General features: G+C 47.0%; 1 protein-coding gene across 18 annotated transcripts in view; it reads right to left on the bottom strand.

Annotated features, from left to right (window-relative positions):
* Nucleotides 1-22,895, bottom strand: part of MACF1 (microtubule actin crosslinking factor 1) — a 383,383-nt gene that overhangs the window by 100,295 nt on the left and 260,193 nt on the right. For all 18 annotated transcript variants that reach the window (XM_061597825.1, XM_061597831.1, XM_061597827.1 and 15 more), the window contains 4 exons: nucleotides 21,237-21,366; nucleotides 17,696-17,895; nucleotides 15,089-15,584; nucleotides 12,705-14,176 (listed from right to left, as the gene is read on the bottom strand). In XM_061597825.1, coding sequence (XP_061453809.1) covers nucleotides 12,705-14,176; nucleotides 15,089-15,584; nucleotides 17,696-17,895; nucleotides 21,237-21,366 — 2,298 coding nt within the window. The remainder of the gene's footprint in view (nucleotides 1-12,704; nucleotides 14,177-15,088; nucleotides 15,585-17,695; nucleotides 17,896-21,236; nucleotides 21,367-22,895) is intronic.

Below are 22,895 nucleotides of genomic sequence, written 5' to 3'. Positions count from 1 at the left end.
GAATTTCAGCTTTCATTTTAATGAAAACCTTGTTTCAAAACCCCTGACAGCTATGGGGATAAGCTTGAAAAAGTGTGGGGTGGCACCCTGGACTAGCCCAACTGCAGCAGCAACCAACCAAAGCCTTTTGGAGAGGTCCACCCTCCGTATCTTCTCCAACACTGGAAAGGTGCAGTTTGGGGGGCATTTGGTGCAGCCATTAGGGACAGTGACATGTCCTTGCCAGGGATGTCCTTGAACCTAGGGAAGGAAGCTGAACAGTGATGACTCCAAGCCAACCATGCAGCATCCCCATAATGGCGCTGCACTAGCCTATCCACAAGCAAAGGACGCATATGGCCAAGGAAACTTCCAGGCGTGGCCTGGGAATGCATGGAAATGAGATAACTGCTGAAGTGAATCCACCTGACTCTCAGAAAGTAGCTACAAGTGATAGTGACTGTGACAGACAAGATTCCTTAATGTCCACGATAAAAGCATAAAAACCTCAACATCTGTCCCTGAGAACAGAAAGCTCTGTGTCACACTCATCTAAATGGATACTTGAGGCACAGAACCAGGCAACCTATTTTTTCAAAAGGTGTCTTGTAAGCACAAAAAGTTGTTATTACAAGGTCCGTTACAGAGAAACCTATTGGGTCAAATTTCCTCAAAGGATATAAGAACGCACCACAAAGCAGCCGGAAAGGCTTCAGAACACACTTTTAGGGGTTGCAAGGAGTGTCAGAAAGCCATTTGTAGAATTGTGGATACTTTCCCTAAAATATAAGCGCCGATTGACCCTTAGATGGGGGGGAGGGGGGGGATGGTGCAAAATAATTATTCTCCTCTAACCACAATAGAGAGAGTGGCTTGGTACCTTCAGCATTTAAATCCCTTTCATTCAAGGGCATCTAAATCCTTTACAAAACGTGAAGATCCTTTACAGGAGGTAAAATCATCACCATTCTCAGCTTTATGGATAAGGATGTCAGGGGGATGATGACTGATGGAGATCATAGGGAATGTCTGCATCCCTCTTAAAACCCAGGAGAGCCTCACCAGACAATGCAAAGTTCACACCAGGGTCTGCACATTTGCTCATTACCCCTTCTGGCAGAGGTAAAGGCAGCTTTTGTGTACCCTGGACCAGCCTGACTCTGGTCCATTTCAGACGGATGGGCCACTCTTTCAACAACGCCAACCCTACTCTGGCATTTGTGCTTTTTTGTTTTTTTAACACATAGGCATCCATATCTGCCTTTTAAACATAAAATCTGCATAGGAGGAATCCTTCAGAATAAAACCACCACCACCCAGCTTGCAAAGGTGATTGGGAAGGGTGTGTGTGCTGAATCGAATCTTTCTTCTTTCTCCCTCACGGCCGCCCCCACAAAATGATTCTATTGTCAGCCGAGTTCCCATTCTGCCAAGAGCAGGCAGGTGATTTTCAGCTTTTTGGCTGGGTGAAACCACCTGGAAAATCTGCATTCAATTTCATCCCCCTTCTGGCCACAGCACCTTTGTTTCTGCAGTCATTATACAAAGCTGGCAAAGGATGGCAACCAGACAGGCAGTGAAGAGGACTTGGGGAGAAAATGGCTACGTTTATTTTAGGGTTGCCAATATGCAAAATCCCATTTCCAATGGGGCATTGGTTTCTTCGCCCCAAATAAAAACAGGTCATTGCAGGGGGGAAAGGAGCTCTTAAGCAGGAAGCCCTGAGTATATTGCCATCATCACCATCCATACATTTCTTGTATACATACAGTATAGATCACAGAGGTGGCATGGGCCCTCCGGGGGGGGGGGAGTTACAATCTGTATGAAGCAGATAGGCCTGGGGGAGGAGAAGCATCAGGGGCAAGTGCAGGGCACAATTGCAATGCCAGGACTCCACAGCGTGCAAGAGTGGGATGTCCACTGGGATGGCTGTTGGCAGGCAGGCAGGAGAGCAGAGTGCCTCTGAGCATCTGTAGAGTGCCTTTCAGCCTCAAATCACTATATTTCTTGGACTATGGAGCATAACTTGTAGGCTCATAGGAGGCCTTGTTAGATAGAACAAGAGAGATGAATCTGAAGGTGAAAAGTGAGGGTGTGTGCTTGTTTTTGCTGTATTTTAAAGCTGCTTTTTGAAATGTGATCAAAGAGGTGGTCAGATGTGCAAGTAGAAAAGGATTTGGTCGTAGGATTGCTTTTTATTCTGAAAGGAAAATTTCATCATCTTGAAACTTTTTTGAAATGTTTTGCTGGTGTTTAGTGTCATGATCTATGTAACTTCCCCCTGGCAAATATATAACTGAAGTGTGGGATAGAAATGTTTTAAACCAGTCTTCATCAACCTGGTGCTCTGCAGCATAGGCTGGCTGGGGCTGATAGGAGTTATAGTCCAAAACATCTGCAGGGCACCAGGTTGGCCAAGGCTGGTTTAAACAAGCAAGCAAGCCTCTCTCTTAGTCGTGATTTGAGTCTCTTTGGCAACCTGTACAGTGTCTAGCACATTTCTGAGGCTTAATCAACACCAGACAACCATATTTCTGGGTGCATAGCAGCACGGGTTGGAGCACATCATCACAAATGCAAGGAAGGAGGGAGAAAGCAACAGAAGATTAGCATCAGCCTGGTCTGGCTGGATGCTTTAATGTTTTTTCTGGTAACCAGTCATAGTTCCCCTCCCCCCCAAGCATGGTAATTTGCACTCTTAATCAAATAATTGGGAGTGATTAGGCCATGGATAGTTTGACTGCAGATTAAAAACAGAGCTCCAATAGACTGGAACCAGCCATCTGGTCTCTCTCTCCCTCTCTGCTACACATCAATGACTCTTCAAAAGCTTCTGCTAGTGCACACGCCAAGGTGGATTTCCTTGCAGGGCAGGAGCACATCACAGCAGCAGTCCATCCTGTGTCCTGGCATCCCTAGATATTGAGGTGCTGGTTTTTATATATAAAGCCCTGCAAGGCTTGAGGCCGACATGCCCATGAGCCCTGCCTCGCCCCCAGCATCTCACTGATCATAGAATCCTAGAATAGTAGAGTTGGAAGGGGCCTATAAGGCCATCAAGTCCAACCCCCTGCGCAATGCAGGAATCCACACTGTTGGCTCATATTCAGCTTGTGATCAACGACAATTCCAAGATCCTTCTCTCATGTCGTATTGCTGGGATCGCCATCACGGACCAAGGACATCTTTCTTGATGTACCTTTCATGCACCTCATTCAGGCAACAGACATGCTCAGAGGAGGGTGTCCTCACTAGCTGCCCCTCAGTTACAGAACTCAACAAAGTCCAAGCCCGAACACTTTTCATGAGTGCTATTAAAACCATTTTGCCTGGGCTAGTTTTGGTGACTTGGGATTATGCCAGCATTGGTCCTCCTCTGCCATGAACTTCTTGGCTGGCCTGAGGCAAGGCATTATTTCCTTCCTCCCTGCCTCCCCCTCACCCCACATCTGCAACTTGGGGAAATAACAGAGGTATACCTTTCTGGACTGGTGCACAAATTACAGAGATAATGTATGGGATGTGCTTGGAAAATTCAAAAAGGGCAAATTATTATTATTAATGGAATGCTAGCAGTTTTCATTGGGTCATTTGATGAGCAATTTTCATCAAGAGTTACTAGCCCAGTGTCTTTGCAGCCGACAAAAACAAAATTGAAGCAGTTGGTCCAGCCCCCCCCCCATGCAGTGCCACTCACAACTCTTTCCCCTTCTCTCCACCTGAGGGATCATAAGGATGAAAGCACATGGGAGGCAGTGTCAGGATAACCTGGGAATGACTAGCCTCCTTGCTCTGTGTCCCAATGAGTGAGCCACCTGGGGATGCAGGGCCAAAAGACCAGCCAGTACAGCCTGCAGGGCCAGCTCCAAAGGGCAGCCAGGTGGGGCCCTGGCTGAGGGCCCCGCAGCTCACAGGGGCCCCTGAAGGGCCCCTTGTTGTAGTGGGGGAGCAGTGCTCCCCTTCTGCAGCAGGCTTCCTGCTGTGGATCGCAAGGAGGGAGCTGCCTGCCCGCTTGCCAGCCCACCCATGCCCACTCTCCTCCGGGCCTGCCCTCCACCCCCCTGCTCTGCTCGCTAGCCCATTGCCCTCGCCAGCTCCCTCACTCCCCCTCTCCTCCTGCTCGCCCTCTGCCCCCGACAGATACCTCGCTCACCCTCCGCCCCCGCCAGCTCCTTTGTTCACCCGCCGTCCCAACTCCCCACTTGCTCACCCTCTGCCCCTGCCGGCTCCCTTGCTCACTTGCCTGCCATCCCGAGGGCCCCTCGTTGTTGTGAGGGAGTAGCGCTCCCCTTCCATGGCAGGCTCCTTGCCGTAGATCGCAGGGAGGGAGCTGCCCCCCCGCCTGCTTGCCCTCCCCCTCAGCTGCCCACCCTCCGTCCCGAGGGCCCCTCATTATGGTGGGGGAGTAGCGCTCCCCTTCCACGGCAGGCTCCTTGCCACGGATCGCAGGGAGGGAGCTGCCCACCCACTCGCCCCCACCCCCCCCGCCCCCACCTGCTTGCTTGCCCTCCCTCCAGCTCCTTCGCCTGCCTGCTAGGTAGGTAGGTGGGGTATGCATGTGCCAGGGCCCAGGGCAGGCTGGTGCCCAAGGGCCCTGGCATGCCTGGGGCTGGCCCTGTGAGGTCCCGGCTCCAGTGCGTTGGTTCTACCGGGGCTGCCTACAAACAATCCCAGTTGCTCCCCAGGCAACAGCCAGACAAAGGCCTGCTGGGTGGTGCCCCCCCCAGTCATTTCCTCTCTGCCTGCCCTCCCCCACTGCTGTCCTTCTGTTCAATCCAGTCCTCACACCCTTTGGACTAATTCTGGCTAGCAATTGACTCTGCCTCAGAACTTGACCCTCCATTGAATCTGCCTTGCTGTTTTCTCGAAGTCTGGCCCCAATCCTGCAAGGGCTTCCAACGGCTCTACAGTTGCTCAGATGCCTACGGCCAAATGTTAATACCTGGAGAGAAGAGAGGCTGACAGCACAGAGGCCGTTGAGAGAGACAGTGTAGGGCAGCGGTCAGAGTGCTGAACCAGGATTCAAATCCCAGCTCAGCTATGAAGCTGACTGGGCAACCTTGAGCCAGCCCCCCTCAGCCCCCACAGGGTTGCTTTGAGGATAAAATGAGGTGTGGGAGAGGAAACCATATACCCTAATCTTAACCCTTGGGTTCCTTGGAGGAAAGGTGGGACATCAATAATAACTAAATATGCTTGTGCCAGAAGAGCAGCTGCGAGTAAAGGCAAGGGAAGAAATACAAATTGCGGGTGGAGATGGACAGCATTTTAAAAACAAGAACAATAAGAACTAGCAGCTTGAAGCTGATGCAGAGAATGCTAAGGGACCCGGTCCAAAGACTTAAGGAGAGGAGACAGCCAAATATTAAGACAGAAGGATGGGCTTTGCTGCAGACTCCATGACGGAGGACCAGCCAGGTTAGGTAGTGCTGGGGTGGGCAAGCCCTCAAGAGCATATGAAGAATCCTCTGCAGGATTGCAAGAACAGAGAGCCCAGTGACTGGGACCGACACCAGGAAGACTGCATGTTGCTCACACCACCCACTGAACACCTGTCTCATATCTAAACGCAGATGAATAGCTATTTTGATAGTTCGGCAGCAAAAAACTGCAATTTGTGTGAAGTGCAGCCTTTCCTCTCTCTTCTTAACACTTCTCTCTGCAATTTGCAATTCTTTTTTGCAGCCTCTACAACACCGGGGACAACGGAAGAGAGTTCACCAAAGCATTCAGGGTGTGATGGTCCTTTTTGACTCATACAGGTCACATTAAGATTTCAACAAGAACCTGAAGCAACAGGGCAGCCTTTTCCAACCTGCCACCCTCCAGGTGTTTTGAACTAGACTGCCCATCAGCCCCAGCCAGCACAGGTGTGTGATTCTGGGGCTGATAGGAGTTGTAATCCAAAACATCTGGAAGGTGCCAGGTTGGCAACGGCTGCAATAGGGGAACTCAAGATAAAAAGAAGGCTTAACCTTTTTTTTTTAAAGGTGGCAAGGGGAAACACGTATAGATCAGCCCATCACATCTTCAGAAGTTGTTTGAGAGGGGGATGCTCTGCTCTCCAGTCTGTGGGAAGAAACCAGCACAGCCTCATCGCTCATCACCACTCAGCCTCTGGAGAAAGCCCCAGGCTTCCAATCACAGACCCTCTTGGGGGATGTAAATACAGCTGACAGAGACAGATCCTTTCCTCCCATTGTTTTAACTTCCCATGAGCTCAGCACAAAACAGATTCCCCCTACCCCATCAGCCATCTGCCAATACCGGTTCTCCAACATGAGAATACCACAAGGAAGTTACAAAACCATCCCAAGCTCTGGGAACAGAAGCTTCAAATTTGGCTCCTCTTTAGCCAATGTCCTGAAGGAAAACATTTACCAGCCTAGGTTAGAATTTCAACCTGACAAACTCCAGGGAGAACATTCCAGGTCTCTTCCTCCCTCCACAGTTCAGGAGGCACTTGAACATGACAGGAATTTTTCATAAGGGAAGAACAACTAACATAGTAACAGCACCAACCCTGTATCACCAGTACTGAGTTAACTGGAACAAGCAAGTTATACAGACCTCCTGCAAATTATAGCTGAACAGAATTTCAGGCACCTTGCAGAATCTCATGTCTGTCACATGTTTCAACAAATTAAGTTTCTAGTCATGACTTCAAAGACTCTAAGCAAATATGGCCTGAGAAGGACTTCCAGCTATCAAAATGGTGCTTGGGGGGGGGAAGAGAGTACCCTCCAATGCCTTAGAAGCTTGTATTCTTTGGAGTGGGTCCCACAGGTTGCCCATTGTGATTCTACATATCCTTCCTCGTCCCTTAAATAAGTCCTACTCAGAGTAGACTCACTGAAATTGATGAACCTAAGTTAGTTGTGTTCATTAACTTTAATTGGTCTACTGAGTAGGACTAGAGTTGAATGCCACCTTCTGAATATTAAGAGGCATATAAATGCCTTCCGTAAACAGATAAACAGTCAATTCCCACCATCTCCACTTCAAGGACTTGAAAAAAAGACAGGAGTCTAGGTGTTCCAGCTCCCTCTCCCTCCCTCCCTCCCTCTCTCTGTGATTTTAATTGTTCCTCCTATTGTGATTTTAATAATAGAAGGACAGGGCAGAAATTATTAAATAAATATGTCAAGGGTTAAACTATGAAGGGCCCAAATAGTCTCCAGTCTTTACAGAAAACCAGAGTGATAGTCCCACCCCTTCCTCTATTTTTCCACATTAGTTAGGTCAGCTAGAGGATAGTTCCTTCTGGATGCAAAGTTTGCTCCATCTTGGTTTCTATCCCCTTTAGGATGCACTCCTTAACGTGGTGAGGGGGTTTGAGAGTGTTGAAGAAGCTGAGAGCTATGCTGTCAGGAGTCTAGACCAAGAGGCTAGACTCCTAGCAGGGGCACCCAGGGCAGAATGGTCAAAGCTGAGATACCACACTAAGATGTATCCAAACTCAGAGGAAGGCAATGGTAAGCCACCTCTAAATACCTCTTACCACAAAAACAGAGTATCCAAAATGCAACACGAGATAGTACTGGAAGATGAGACCCCCAGGTGAGAAGGCACTCAACGAGGTACTGGGGAAGAACAAAGGACAAGTACGAGTAGCGCTGTGACTAATGATGCCACTGAGTCAAAGCCAAAAGGAAGCCCAGAAGCTGATGCGCACAGATGCGAAAGGAGAGTCCGGAGTTGTACAACGCACACAATAGGAACATGGAATGTGAGAAGCATGAACCAGGGAAACTTAGAAATCGTCCAGCAAGAAATGGAACGTATCAACATTACAATACTTGGCATGAGTGAATTAAAATGGACGGGAATGAGACATTTTCAATCAGGCAACTACAAAATATTTCATGCAGGAAATGAGAAATCAAGAAGAAATGGGGTTGCTTTAATAGTGAGAAGTGATGTAGCAAAAGCAGTTAGGAGCTACAACGCAAGGTCTGAGCGAGTGATATCCATGAGATTAAATGGGAAACCTATTAACATAACCATCATCCAAGTCTACACTCCAACGGCAAATGGAGAAGAAGAATTGGAGAGATTTTATGCAGAAGTAGAGGAGGAATTGATCACACACCAAAACAAGATATGATGATAATCATGGGGGACTGGTATACAAAAGCAGGGAACAGAGAAGAACTAGGAATTGTGGGAAAATTGAGTTTAGGAGATAGGAATGAAGCAGGAGAAAGACTTATTGAATTCTGTGAAGCCAATAATTTGTTTCTTGCAAACACACTTTTTGAGCAACCGAAAAGATGACTGTACATGTGGACATCACCAGATGGTAGGAATCAAATTGATTATATAATTGGTAACAGAAGATGGAGAAGTTCCATACTTTCTGTGAAAACAAGACCAGGAGCAGACCACGGTACAGACCATGAACTGGTTGTATTGAAAATCAGAGTAAAGCTAAAGAAGAACAACGAAGCAATCATAATGCCAAAATACAATTTAAATAACATCCCAGAAGAATATAAAGAGCAAACAAGGAATAGATTTGAGGCTTGAAAGTTAGTTGACAGAGACCCAGAAGAACTATGGATTGAAGTCAGAGACATTATCAGGGAAGAATGCAAAAAGACAATACCTCTAGTTAAAGAGAGAAAAAGACCTCAATGGATGACTGAAGAAACTCTTCAAATGGTTAAAGAGAGAAGGAAAGCAAAAGCAAAAGGAGATAGAAACACGGTCAGACCCTAAATGCAACTATACAACGACGCAGGGACAAAGAAAACTATTACAATAGTTATTGTACAGAAATAGAAGAGGACAACAAAAAGGGAAGAACAAGAGCCCTGTTCCAAAGATTAAAAGGAAACTTAAACCAAGAGTAGGGATGTTGAATAATAATAATAATAATAATAAATTTAATTTTTGTGTCGCCTATCTGGCCGAAACCACTCTAGGCAACGTACAACATTAAATTCAACAATACATAATAATACAATACATAATAAAATACAATGCAGTCAACAATAACCATTTTAAAAAGCGGGAGTACAGGGCCATCAATAGACAATTTTAAAACAATATAAAGAAATTAGCCCACCCCGGGGACCCCAAAGGCCTGTCCAAAGAGCCAAGTTTTTAAGGCTCGGCGAAATGTATCCAGGGAAGGGGCTTGGCGAAGATCGAACGGGAGGGAGTTCCAGAGAGTGGGGGCCACCACTGAAAATGCCTTCTCTCTAGTCCCCACCAACCTAGCTGTTTTCGTTGGTGGGACGGAGAGAAGGCCCTGTGTGGCTGATCTGGTCGGGCGGCTTAGTTGGTGGTACTGGAGGTGCTCCTTCAGGTAAACTGGGCCGAGACCGTATAGGGATTTAAAGGTTAAGACCAACACCTTGAATTGGGCCCGGAAAACAACTGGAAGCCAATGTAGATGAAATAACACCGGCGTGATGTGATCACGGCGGCGGCTGTTTGTAAGCAGGCGTGCCGCCGCATTCTGCACCAGTTGTAGTTTCCGGACCGTTTTCAAGGGTAACCCCACGTAGAGCGCATTGCAGTAGTCTAATCGAGAGGTGACCAGGGCATGTACCACCAGTGGGAGCTGATGAATAGGAAGGTAGGGTTGCAACCTCCGTATGAGGTGTAGTTGATACCAAGCTGCCCGGCTCACTGCCGAAATCTGAGCCTCCATGGACAGCTTGGAATCAAGAACAACCCCGAGGCTGCGGACCTGATCCTTCAGGGGCAATTTTACCCCATTAAGATTCAGGTCAGCAACACCCAACCTTCCCCTGTCACCCACAAGTAGCACCTCGGTCTTATCAGGATTGAGCTTCAGCCTGTTTCTTCCCATCCACCCACTCACGGATTCCAGGCACTTGGACAAGGTCTCTACAGCCAACTCCAGTGAAGATTTAAAGGAGAGATAGAGCTGCGTGTCATCAGCATATTGGTGACACCACAGCCCCAAACCCCTGATGATAGCTCCCAGCGGTTTTACATAGACGTTAAATAGCATGGGAGAGAGGATAGAATAATCAACAGGGGAACACACTGACTGACTGAGATGAAATAAAATGAAGATGGAAGCAATACACTGAAGAACTCTATAAAAGAGATGCAAGGATGACAGATTCATTCACGGAGGAACCGTATGATGAAGAACCAGAAATTTTAGAATGTGGGGTAAAAGCTGCTCTTAAAATACTTGGAAGAAACAAATCATCAGGAACAGATGGCATACCAATAGAGTTGCTACAAGCTACTGAGACTGAATCAGTCCAAATTTTGACAAAAATTTGTCAAGAAATATGGAAAACTAAAACTGGCCCACAGACTGGAAACGTTCAATATACATCCCAATTCCAAAGAAAGGGGATCCCAGGGAATGCAGGAATTATCGAACTATTGCCTTAATATCCCATGCAAGTAATGTAATGCTCAAGATTCTACAACAAAGGCTCTCACTCTTATAGAGTGAGAAATGCCAGACGTCCAAGCTGGATTTAGAAAGGGAAGAGGCACCAGAGATCATATCGCAAACATATGTTGGATAATGGAATGGAGCAAGGAATTTCAGAAGAAAATCACCCTGTGCTTTATAGATTACAGCAAAGCCTGTGACTGTGTAGAACATGAAAAACTATGGAATGCTTTAAAATAAATGGGGGTGCCACAGCATCTGATTGTTCTGATGCGCAACCTATACTCTGCACAAGAGGCTACTGTAAGGACAGAATATGGAGAAATTGATTGGTTCCCAATCAGAAAGGGTGTGAGACAGGTGTATTTTATCACCCTGTTTGTTTAATCTATATGCAGAACATATCCTACAGAAAACGGGATTGGACCAAGATGGTGGTGTGAAAATTGGAGGGAGAAATATTTATATAACTTTAAAGTTGACAATGAGGACATTGAACTTGTCAAGGATTACCTCGACACAGTCATTAACCAAAATGGAGACAATAGTCAAGAAATCAGAAGAAGGCTAGGACTGGGGAGGGCAGCTGTGAGAGAACTAGAAAAGGTCCTCAAATGCAAAGATGTATCACTGAACACTAAAGTCAGGATCATTCAGACCATGGTATTCCTGATCTCTGTGTATGGATGTGAAAGTTGGACAGTGAAAAAAGCTGGTAAGAGAAAAATCAGTTCATTTGAAATGTGGTGCTGGAGGAGAGCTTTGCACACACCATTTACTGCAAAAAAGACAAATAATTGGGTGTAGAACAAATTAAACCAGAACTGTCACTAGAAGCAAAAATGATGACACTGAGGTTATCATATTTTGGACACATAATGAGAAGACATGATTCACTAGCAAAGACAATGATGCTGGAAAAAACAGAAGGGAGTAGAAAAAGAGGAAGGCCAAACAAGAGATGGATTGATTCCATAAAGGAAGCCACAGACCTGAACTTACAAGATCTGAACAGGGTGGTTCATGACAGATGCTCTTGGAGGTCACTGATTCATAGGGTCGCCATAAGTCGTAGTCGACTTGAAGGCACATAACAACAACAACAACAAAGAGGATAGTTCCTTCTGGATGCAAAGTTTGCTCCATCTTGATTTCTAAATCAAAGGCAGTCAAGCTAGGAGGAGACCAAAGTCTTAGGCTTAACTGATGACTTAACTGGATGACCAATTGGGATCAATGCACTGCGTGATTCACTGAGACTGTGAAAACATCCCGTCTTTCCTGGCAGTGGAAAAGATGTGGGGTTCAAGTCAGTTGCCACAAACAGCAGGCCAACAAGGTAATCTACCCAGTTATCACACAGCAAGATACTCTCAAACTTCTGAAGCAAAGCTTCACATTTGCAACCAGCAAGGCTTACGTTTAAAGTAAAAAAGCCCCACCCTCAGAGGATGTTCCTCCATGATTCATTGATCTGGATCCAGGTACTGCAGAGGGAGAGCAGCCAATCTCCTTTGAGGATGGGTATTCTCTGATATCTCTGCATTGGGAATGGTCTAGCAATCCAAATCACACACAATACTGGGATGTGGTGGAACTGTCTGCCCCACTGCATGAAGGAGGTAAGGCCAGAGGAGCAAATCATGCAGGGAAACCAAAGGCCACCTCCCCACAGAGTGGGGGAGAAGAATACAAAAGCCTTTGATTATTTAACCGATTCCCTGCTCATGATGCACAGGCTGAGCTCTTAAGGCACACAGTGCAGGAATTACAGTTCCAAAGCAACACTGGTGCAGTTCCTTAAATGCTTCAAAATACAAACAGCCATTTCATAGGGTATCCGTGGAAGCTGAGAGCTGTTCAAGTATTCAAGCCAAATTCAAGTGAATTATTTAGAAATAGGTATTCTAAATAAGTGGGGAGTCGCAGATAGCTGTGGGTTCTGTGGGACAGATGTTTTCCAAACATTCCATATTAAGCTTCTAGTGTATTGTGATATGAGAGCACACTAAAATGAAATGAGTGAAGAGCACCCCTCAGCAGGGAAACTTGTGCAGAAGGAAGAGTCACCCAGGGAGAATGACAGGGATGAAAATTCACCCTGTGGCCTTTCTTTTCTGCCATTCATTATCTTCCAGTCAAAGGCTTGTCTGGCTTACCCTGGCAGCGTTTATACAAATAAGTGATAAAGCATTTGAGAAATAATATAAGCTATTTTAAAAAAAGAAAAGGACAATCAAGACCAGTGCAAGAAGGAAAAAACAAGGGCAAGACCAGCCCTGGATTCGCTATTAACAAGAAGCCACCGGTAGCATAGCAGGGTCCTTACCTTGAAATCTGCCAGCTGCTGGTTGATGACATCCACCTCTGTCCCGACTACCCACTGCAATGCTTCGCTGTCTTCTGCCGTGGCTGTCATGTAGTTCAGTTCCTTCAGTTTGTTGTAGAAGTCCTTGATGCGAGCCAGCGTTGTCTCCACCTGCTCCAGGCGGCTTTTGCCTCTTTCAGCCAGTTTGCCACACTGTTTATTTAAGGTCTCCAATTCACGTTTCAACCCTATGAGATCGGGACTTCCTTCATCTTCCAACATCTGCCTGCATTTCTCTTCAGAAGCTTGGATGTCCAACCTCAGCCTTTGAAGTTTGCCCAGGAATTCATGGACATCCTCTGTTTGAGACTGCAGGCTGTCCATGTCTCTCCCAACAGGGCCCATGCTATCGAATTCATCGTCTAGGTCGGCCAGCTGGGAGAACATCTCCCGAACGTGATTATTAAACTGTCCAATCCCTTCCAGCTTGCTCTCCATAAGTAGGCAACATTCATTGACTTTTTGCTTGACTGCTTTGAAATCTTGCTGGGTAATCTCAGCTTGTCTTAAGAGATGGGAGGAGTCGGATCCATCAGGGGCATCTTCCACCAGGCCTTGGGTGAGATTTCTCAGGTAATCCACCTGGGGTTCCAACGCCTGGAGAACCTCCTGTTGGGCTTTCAACTTCTCCAAGTTCTTTCCACTGCAGGCCTGTGGGCCTAGAGCCTCATAGATTTCCAGCTGGTGCTTTGTCCCTTCTAGTTTCTTCTCAATGTTCCTAAAACTTTCTTGGAACTCCTTCAACCTTTGTGACATTTCTTCCAGGGATCCGGTCTTTGCTTGGAGCTCCTCTGTAATGGCATCCATCTTCTGGTTGATCCCGGCTTTCTCATCCCGAACATCATCTTCATCCATTTCTGAGGCATTGATGAGGATGTCAGCGGCACTGTTCAGCATCTCCAGAAGGGAGCGACGTTTCTCCACATCACTCAGCATAGCCTTTGACCTCAGGAGCATGGCTTCCAGCTGCACTGGATCCAGAGTGACTTCCAACTCTAGCATCTTTGACCTGCAGTCCTCCACCCATGGGAAAAGATCTTCAATGTGACGCTGGTATTTCTGAGCCTTCTGTAAGCAGTCCTTGAGTTTGGAGTGCCGGTCCATGATTTGTTTGCTAAGCTCCTCCCAGTTTGCTTTCAAGCTGACCAGCTGGCTTTGCAAACTGGCTCTCTCCTCCCCGGCATGAACAGAGAGAAGCAAAGACTCGCCCTCCATCACAATCATTTCGTAGGAACCACTGTGCTGGTTGAGGCTCTTTTGGAATTCTTCCTGTTCCTGGATCTGAGACTGCAGCCTCTCCAGCTTGGCTGAGATTGGCCGACTCTGTGCCTGCTGCCTCAGCTTGTCATCCAGCCACGTATGGAGCTCATCAAACATCTGCTGGAACTGCTGGGAGCTTGCGAGCACCACCTGCAATCGATTCATCCGGTCACCTGAACAGAGGAAGAAGGAATGCACTGTTAGAAGTGCATCTCATAAACTAAACTAAAAACCTTTCCGAATGCACTCAGTTCACAAATTAATACTCCATTTATTGCAAATGAGCACCTTTCAGTGGAAAGACAATTTGGTACAGGCATACCATGCTTTAACGTACACAATGGGACCGGAGAGTGTACTTTAAGTGAAAATGTACTTAAAGTGAAGCAATTATCTTCACTTGTACTGCACACAATCACCACTAGATGGCAGCAGCGTCATGCCAATAAAGTGTCCATTATTGCGAAGCGCCCGTACTTTAAGCGGGGTATGGTGGAGTATGGAGCATGTACTTTATAGCGAGGCTACTTTAAGTGAAGCTACTTTAAGCGGGGTATGCCTGTATATCTTCAAAGGTTAGGCAATCTAAGAAACCTACGTGGCCACAGCATCGCACAAATCATAGAACATAGGGTCCATAAGGGGATTATTACTGATTCTGTTAGGATTCTCAGAACATCTGTTTCCTTTTAAAAAGTTTCTAGACCTTAAGTTTAAATAAAGGCAGTGTTCAAAATGGGATGGAGTGCCAATTCCAATTCTTTTCAGGTGGACATAATTAAGTCTGTCTAACCATCCCATTTTCTCTCCACATGCATTACAGGACAAGTCCCAACTGGGAGACGGGGTTGGCTGGGGCTTCCTGTTGGCTGCACGCTGCTGCATAAAGTATGGAACAACCTGGAGGTCAAGGCTTTCATTTCACCAGATCTGGCAAGTCAAGGATCCATTGGATCCTTATTGCCTACACAGCCTTCCTGGCTGTTAGATCCTATTTCTTGACTAAATACTACCACTGGTATTTCTAAATTCTGATGATTCCACATTTTAGAATAATTTCTAGAAACATTCTGGAGCCTCCATACCTGCCAAATCCTCCAGCCCTTTGAGGGGGAGGGCCACTGTCTCCAAGCGCTTCTTCAGCTCATCTTTGAGGTACTGTTCCCCAATGAGAACAGAGAGCTCCTCACACAGGGCCTGAGCCTCTGTGATCTCCTCTTCCAGCTGCTCTAGGTCGGACCGGATTTCACTTGTTTCCTCGAGTTGTTGCTTCACAGCCTCTGGCTGGGTACTGATGGCGGGCTGGGTGCTCAGGCGCTGCCCAGCAGCCTTCACCTTCTCAGAGAGCCCCTGGAGCAGCTCTTGGTACTGGGTGCTCTTGACAATGGCCTGGTCAATTTGGCTTGAGCGCGAGTTGAGCCGCTCGGTGAGCTCAGTCCACTTCTGGTTAACAGCCTGGAGCTCCTCCTGCATGCTGTTGGTGGACGGAGACATTTCGCTGGGGTTGGCGAGTATTCCTTGGGCTGCCTCATTCAGCTGATCATACTGGGGTTTGCGGGACTCAAATTCCTTCAGCATGAACTGCAAAGGAAAAACACAGCATGATTGGTTATAGTTAAAGTAAACGTTAAACAAGTCCAGGAGAAATGCAACCATAGCACTGCCCATCTTGGTTGTGCAAGATGACACATTGAAAAAGAATGCAAAAGCCAAGACAGACAAGGGCTTTGCTGCTTTCACTAACTCGATGGGAAATGATGATGATGATGATGATTCATTTCCTGGTAAAACAAGTGGTCTTCACACTTCCTGTTCTCAGTGAAACCTTTCCACATTAATTGATCTGAAAGACCCCCAGGCATTGCAAAAGAGTCTAGGGCAGGGTGAGGAGGCTTCAAGTTTGTTAGATCTAATTTGATTTTACTAGGACTCCAACATCTATCAATCAGAGTCAGGTGCAAAAGACATACAAGGTGTGAGAGGGTTTCAAGGACATATCAGAAGTTTAGGTTTGCACATTTAAGGGCTTTGTCACCCTAGTGCCACAAATCCACTTTTTTAAAAACCAATGTGTTGTTTTTTTTAGTTTGGAAAGTGATGGGGAAATGCATTGAAACATGTGGGATGAATGAATCTCTTAACAGGAAGATGTATAAACAATCTGCAAGCAAATCAGGATGAATGCAGGACAAATGCACATTGTCACATAACCACACCAACAAAGCAACCAGACGGAACGTTCAATGAATACCAGATATAGTCTAACCACTGTGTAAGCTTTATGTCAGAAAAATTGGGATGAATGCTGAATAAATTGATTGTCTGGAGGAGCCCACAGCTGACCAGAGCTTATTCTGTACTGAGCTCACACTTCTTTTGCACAAATAATCCACTCCCAATTAGCTGTCTTCGTTTCAGCATCCTGAATTTGGTGAGAAATGTTATTTTGTTGTTGCTATTATTAATCAACTGAGAGTCAGAAACCTTTAACAGATCGTCCCAGAGATCTACCAGTAGGTCACAATCTACCTTCTGCCCACCCATTCTAGGGCACAGTCTTCGTTCATGCAGGAATGCTGGTTGGCCTCACAGCCGCCTGGCATAAACATGAGTGTGTCCTAGAGCATCCCCAACACTTCCCTGCATGTACATGCCAGAGAGGAATATCAGGAGCCCGGGGGGTGGGGGCTTGTCAGCCGTGCCTGATCTTCTCAGTGAGAAGCCCCTGACAAAGTTGCAAGGAACTCCAGGGTGCCTTGGAAACTTGAGGTCTAAACAAGGAGAGGTCACCGTTTTTTAAAAGATGAACTGTCATCTTCATTCAGGAAGACACATCCAACAAAGTGCAAATGTATGCAATGTTACCTGACAAATCAATTAAAAGCCAAACAAATTAGTCTGGTTCAAACACAGCTAAAAGCACTTTTAAGTAGCTACAAACCACCTGTAGATTTTCTGGAAAGCCTGAAATGAAGCTGTGGGAAGGCAGCTTTCAATAGGATTTCAGCTTTAAAAATGATGACGGTATTCCTAAGACATTCCACTCCTCTGCCTTATTTGTCCTGCTGCTGCTGCTCCAGATCATATAAACAAATTGCAGAATGAGAGTCAAATTGTATTAGCATGGAGATTCCAGCCCCCACCCCCAAGTGTTTGACTGGCTGCAGGCTCCTTAGCAGTATGGTCCATAATCCAAAACAGAGGAAGACAAATGCAGGAGATGGGCCAGCTGCTCAATCAAACTGAACACATTTACACAAGCCTTCCTTCTGGAGGGCTGGTGGTCTGGAGGTGAGCTGGAAAGCAGGGAAGGGCAATCTGAGTAGCTCAAACTGGTGAACCAGGCCTGGTGGAAACGTATTAGCCCATGGTACCGAATGATCCCTGCCAGGCTAGAAGCTGCAACACCTCTGGCCACGCCACAGTGGTGACACGGCAGCACAAGAGGCCAACGGTCCCCTCCCTCTGACAAATGACCAACACGGTGCAGAGAGTGAGCTGCGCTCCTACAGTCTGAGACACCTGGTGCCTTGTACTCTCTTAACGAAGCGTGTACATTGATTTTAGGGGCGGATTCCTAACGCTGGCTGTCCAACCAACCAGTCCAATCACTCGAGCACATACATGCTGAGTCTGCAGCCCAACCTGCATTTATCGCCACAGCTTCCCAACCCAAATGTACTGCTTCTCACCTGGACCTGCTGCTTCTGTGCGTTCAGCATGTTGGGGTCGATGGAGAGCGGGCCCAACACACTCATCATGAGCTCCTTCTCCATCAGCCAGGGACGCAGCTGGCCCTCAGCCACCTGGAAGCTTGCCAGCTCGCTTGCTGACTTCTCCAACTTCTGCTGGCGCTCCGCTGTCACCTGGGTGGCATGCGCCCACCTGGAATCTGAATGCCAGAAACACCACGATTGGGTACGTCCCCTCCACAGATGCTTCCACAGGATTCAGGGGCTGCAGGTGAGCCAGGACTGACTTGGGCAGGGGCAGGAAACCTCACGCCTGCGGGGTAAATGCGGACTCTCCCCAGGCCACCAGCCCCTCTTCCCCGCCCTGTTCCATGTCCTTCTCAAGTGCAGCTGTGTGGTTGAAACAATGCCTCTTGCTTGCCTGGATGGAAGATGGTGAGAGTTGGGGAAGGTTTGGGAACGTCTCACTTTTGCATGGCTGGAATGCAGCCTGCTGGGCAAAGGGCAGAGTAACATCTGTGGTGTGACCCACTTTTTGCCTCTGGTCCCATCCACCACCCGCATGTGGCCCCTGGAAGGTTGCCCTCGAGGGAATGTGGCCCGTAGGCTGACAAAGGTTCCCCATCTCTGAGTTATATAGAGCTCCCCTTCCCTGCCTGTGCCCAGTTCTCCGTTCCTCTAGTCTGCGCTACCTCACCCATGGAGGAAGCCTGTGGCACTCAACCTTCAACCTCTCCTGGATTTTGACTCTTAACACACACCCTGGTAAGAGGGTCCGCACTGGCTGCTCACCATAGGCCTGTGCCATTTTTCAAAGTGCTCACTACAACCTCCAGCCCAGACACATCCAAGAGCCTCGCACAGGAGAGGGCCCGATCTTGCCGCTCCAGACTGAGAGGCTGAAATAAAATCCTCCCTGCATTGCCCATCACAGTTCCAGGTCATCTCAGCTATGATCTTAAACTGGACAAAAGAGTAATATCTTCTTTCCAGGGAGAGAATTAGGGATCCCTAATAGAAGATTCAGCACTCTTACAAAAACTACAGTTCTTTGGGGGGGAAGACACGAGAGCAGAACTGGTATAAAACCAAAAGTTTGGACTATAGATATACCCACATGTCCCTTGTGCCAAGCGCTACTGGATCAAGCCCTGGGAGCCCACATGTCTGTGTCCCATGGGGTGAGTAGTGAGGGATACAGGTCAGCAGCCTTCCTCAGCCTGGTGCCCTCCAGATGTTTCGGACTACAACCCCCATCAGCCTCAGCCAGCACAGCCACATGATGTGGCTCCGATGGGAGTACAGCCAGGCTGGCTGGGGCTGACAAAAGCTGTAGTCTAAAACTTCTGGAGAGCACCAGGTTGAGAAAAGCTGCACCAGAGTGTCCCTTCCTGGGTTCTATTCATCCAAGCTGGCTGCTGGCTCCCCCAGATCAGGCAAGACTACAAAGGCTTCCTGTTCAGGATGGCACTTGACACAGGAAACAACAGCCTTCTCTTTGCTTGACTTGCAGCTTTTGCTTACCAACGGCCTCAGGCAGAGAGATGCATTCCCCACCCGAGTTGATCTGGGGACTGCTGGCCCCCAAGCCTATTGAAGCCAATCAGAGGGTTTTTGGGGGGTGGGGGGAGGGGTTGCAGCTGAGGAGGGATGGCTTAGCCTTCGCATCCCCATGTGCTGTGATGAGCTCTGGCCACACTCATTTTAATTTCTGCCCCACCCACTGCTTGAATGCAGCCCCCACCCCACCCTGAAAGGTTGGCCCAGAGGGCTAAAAAAGATCCCCCACCCCGCTGCTTTTGCTGGAGGTACAGGACTCTGAACCTGAGACTTTGTGCACGCCCAGCCTGTGACACCTCACGCTCCCAAGCTGTGGGCTCTCTTCCCTGCAAAACAAGGAGGGCACCTGATCTCAGCTAAGTGGCAGAGCACTCCTTCATGTAGTTTTGGAAAGCTTCCATGCAATGCCAGCTCTAGGCCCAGTTCCTGTGCAAACAGGGAGTGTCTCTCCTCTTACCAGAGGTGGAGCTGCTCCACAAAAACGCAGCTCCTAACAACCGATCCAGGTAGAAACTTTGGCATACCAAGCAGTTTCATTATTCTTTTGCAAATATGAATGGCCATTTAAGCAAATCTTACATTTGGGGGGGGTGGGGAAGAGTAGATAAGCAACTTTTCTCCAAAATAACAAATGATAAGATTGCAGCATCTTTGGCAAGTTGACAGGCATCATCAGCTCAGACACCCAGCCAAAAAGAAGATCACACTTGATGCTAACTATGGCTACTCCAGAAATAAAAATCCCATGAAAACTGACGGTAGCATGGCCACGCTTGACTCAGAGGAAAAGAAGCAATTGGGGAGGGATATGTTAGGGACAGTCAGGAAGAGGAAAGACAACTAAAGATGGAAAAAACCAGAAGCTGCTCAGGGAGACCTAGTGCAGCTCTCCTGCTCTGGCCAATATGGATCTCCCAGGTGCATGCAGAACAGGGGGATGGGGGGAGGGGAAGCAAGCACTCAGTATGGGAAGGCTGGAGCCCCCAAACAGAAAACACTGCACACTTCTGTGGAAAATGAATGCATGCCCATACCCGTGCACTTAGAACCCCCTTTTTCTCACACCAAGGATGACTGTTTGAGACACACCTCCTCTCTCTCTCTCTTCCTCCCTCCAACATATTGCTGAAAGCTCTTCTCTGCCTCCTATAGGTGCCATATCTATTTACTCTGCAACAACCTGGCTTGCTCTGGCCTCTGAAGAAGGATGTCCTTGCCTGCTTGTCTGCCGCCCAATGGATTTATCTATCCCCTTCTAGAAACCTAGGAGGAAGCTGGTGATACCCAGGAACATTAATGCCAATTTGTGAACATTAATGACACAATTTCTAAATGACTTCCCTGCATGGCCGGCCCAAGCCATTCTGCTGCTGGAGGCAAAGGAAAAAATGGTGCCCCTCATTTCACATACAGATGTTGACTGGACTGGCAGTTGGATCTTATTTTGACACTGGTGATAGGACAGTGTCTTCCTGAGGGCAGCAAGCTAGCTGAGGTAGCACAGAGCAGGCTGGTGTCCAACAGCGCACTTACCGCTACTCCTTGCCCCTCAGCATTTGCTGCCTGAGGCAGCCACCTCACTCTGCCTAATGGTAGAGCCAGCACCAGAAGACTGTCCCCTAGTAAACAGGAACAGCTGGAGTGCATTTATTTCTCTGTCACTTGCCTATGCTGCACTTTAATATAACTATCAGGGCAGCTTTCACAGTAAGGCAATGACTGTTCTCTTTTCATAGCTCCCATTTCCTTCCTTTCACAGGGCTTGGGTAAGAAAACTTTCTGGAAGGCTGGGCCTTGTTTTATTTCTTCGTTGTGCTTTCCACATTTTCCCCTCAGCCTACCATCCTTTCACTATTGCTGAGGCACTGCCCACCCCACAGACCGCATTTCAGCTTAATGGTGGCTCTGTTTTGCCTTTAGAACTGGCCCAGAGTCTTAATCAGCCCCAGATGATTTCTTCAGAGGTGTTTGGGCCACATACTTAAGTCCTCCAACATCCGCTTCCAGTTTCCTGCTTCTGGCGATTCGGGATATTTCTCCAGGAGTCCAGAGAGAGACTCTTTTGCTTTCTGTACTTTCTCAGCATTCTGCTCCAGCTCAGCCAGAAATGCCTGTCAGGGTGGGGAAAGGTGGGAAGAGCCACAAGAGACAATAATAGTAATAGTATTAGGCACAGAATGTGGTTTGTTTGTGGATTTGATGAAGCAGCAGGAAATCACAAGGTGGGGTGTGGAGAATCAAAGGAACCGCCCTTTATGAGGGAATTAAGAGCCCCATGCCTTCCAAGCTGAGTCAGTTCACGAAGGGCAAAGCCTAGAAAGTACTATAAAATCACCACAATTAAAATATTTGAACTGTTCGTAAAAGGACAGTGCTCTCAAGAACACTTGCAAGAGTAACTAGCAATACAGCACCACACACAAAACCATATAAACATGGACTCTCAAGGCAAGTCAATTTGAAACATGCGTAACACATAAAAGTTTGCACAACACATAAAAATGGGTTTACAAACACAGCTTTGTAGTCTCATCAGTCAGATCAGCCTCATAAATGAGTACCTCCTATGCCAAATCTATAAAAACGGACAATTTCCAATAGAGCATCTCGGTGATATTCTACACTGAAAGCTATTTTATATTTCATTTCATTTTTAATTTGTATACCACTTTTCTACATTACTGTAGTCAAGGTGGTTTACAACCATATAAATAACAAAATATACCAAAAAAACCCACTGTCATCCTACAATAATTCAAAATATAACTAAAAATAAACAATTGGTAAAATTCAAGGATCCATTTCACATTTTATCATTGTGACAAAATGCCCACAAATGACAACAAAACAAAAATACCTTCATCAATTACAATAAATCGATGCCATGTTGCAGAATAGACCTGCAAAAAAGCACCAGTCTGAAGGGGCCCACAGTTCTCACTGCAACTTGGTAACAGGGACCAGACGGTCCGAACATATAAAACCGATTCTGGCCCACTTGCACTGGCTGCCTGTATGTTTCTGAGCTCAATCCAAGGTGCTGGTTTTGACCTATAAAGCCTTACACGGCTTGGGACCACAATACCTGATGGAACGCCTCTCCCGATATGAACCCACCCGTACAGTACCAGAGCTTGGAAAGTAACTAGTTACAAGTAACGAATTACTTGTAATTTATTACTTTTTTGAGTAACGAGTGGGTAACTTCATTACATTGTGCTGGTAATAGAACGAGTAGTAACTTCATTACTTTTGAGGAGTAATTGTAATGTTTCCAGCATTACTTTTGGGCATTACTTGGGGGGGAGCAGGGGAAGTCTTCCGCTCCTCTGATTTGTGAATAAAAATCATGTGCTTCAAATTGGGCTTCTGTGCAGCGTTGCTCTTCCTTCATGCTCTGTGGGTGCTTAAGAAGCAACGAGGGAGGAGGTGGAGAGCGAGATGGCGTGGAGAAAACAATTGTTTAAAAATTGACAGGAGTGGAAGGAGAAAAGAGCTGGAGGCAATATATATATATATATATATACACAAAAATATGTGTGTTGGGGTATCATCATTGCTGGGGGTGGGGTGAGGGGATGTGAGATTCTGTTATGCCACTCTGTTAATCTTACGGATAAAAAAAATATTCTACTACCCT

This window comes from Rhineura floridana, chromosome 15 (genome assembly GCF_030035675.1).
Source record: "Rhineura floridana isolate rRhiFlo1 chromosome 15, rRhiFlo1.hap2, whole genome shotgun sequence".
Lineage (NCBI taxonomy): Eukaryota > Metazoa > Chordata > Lepidosauria > Squamata > Rhineuridae > Rhineura > Rhineura floridana.
Note: the sequence above shows the minus strand (reverse complement) of the source record. Positions and strands in the feature narration are given on the sequence as shown.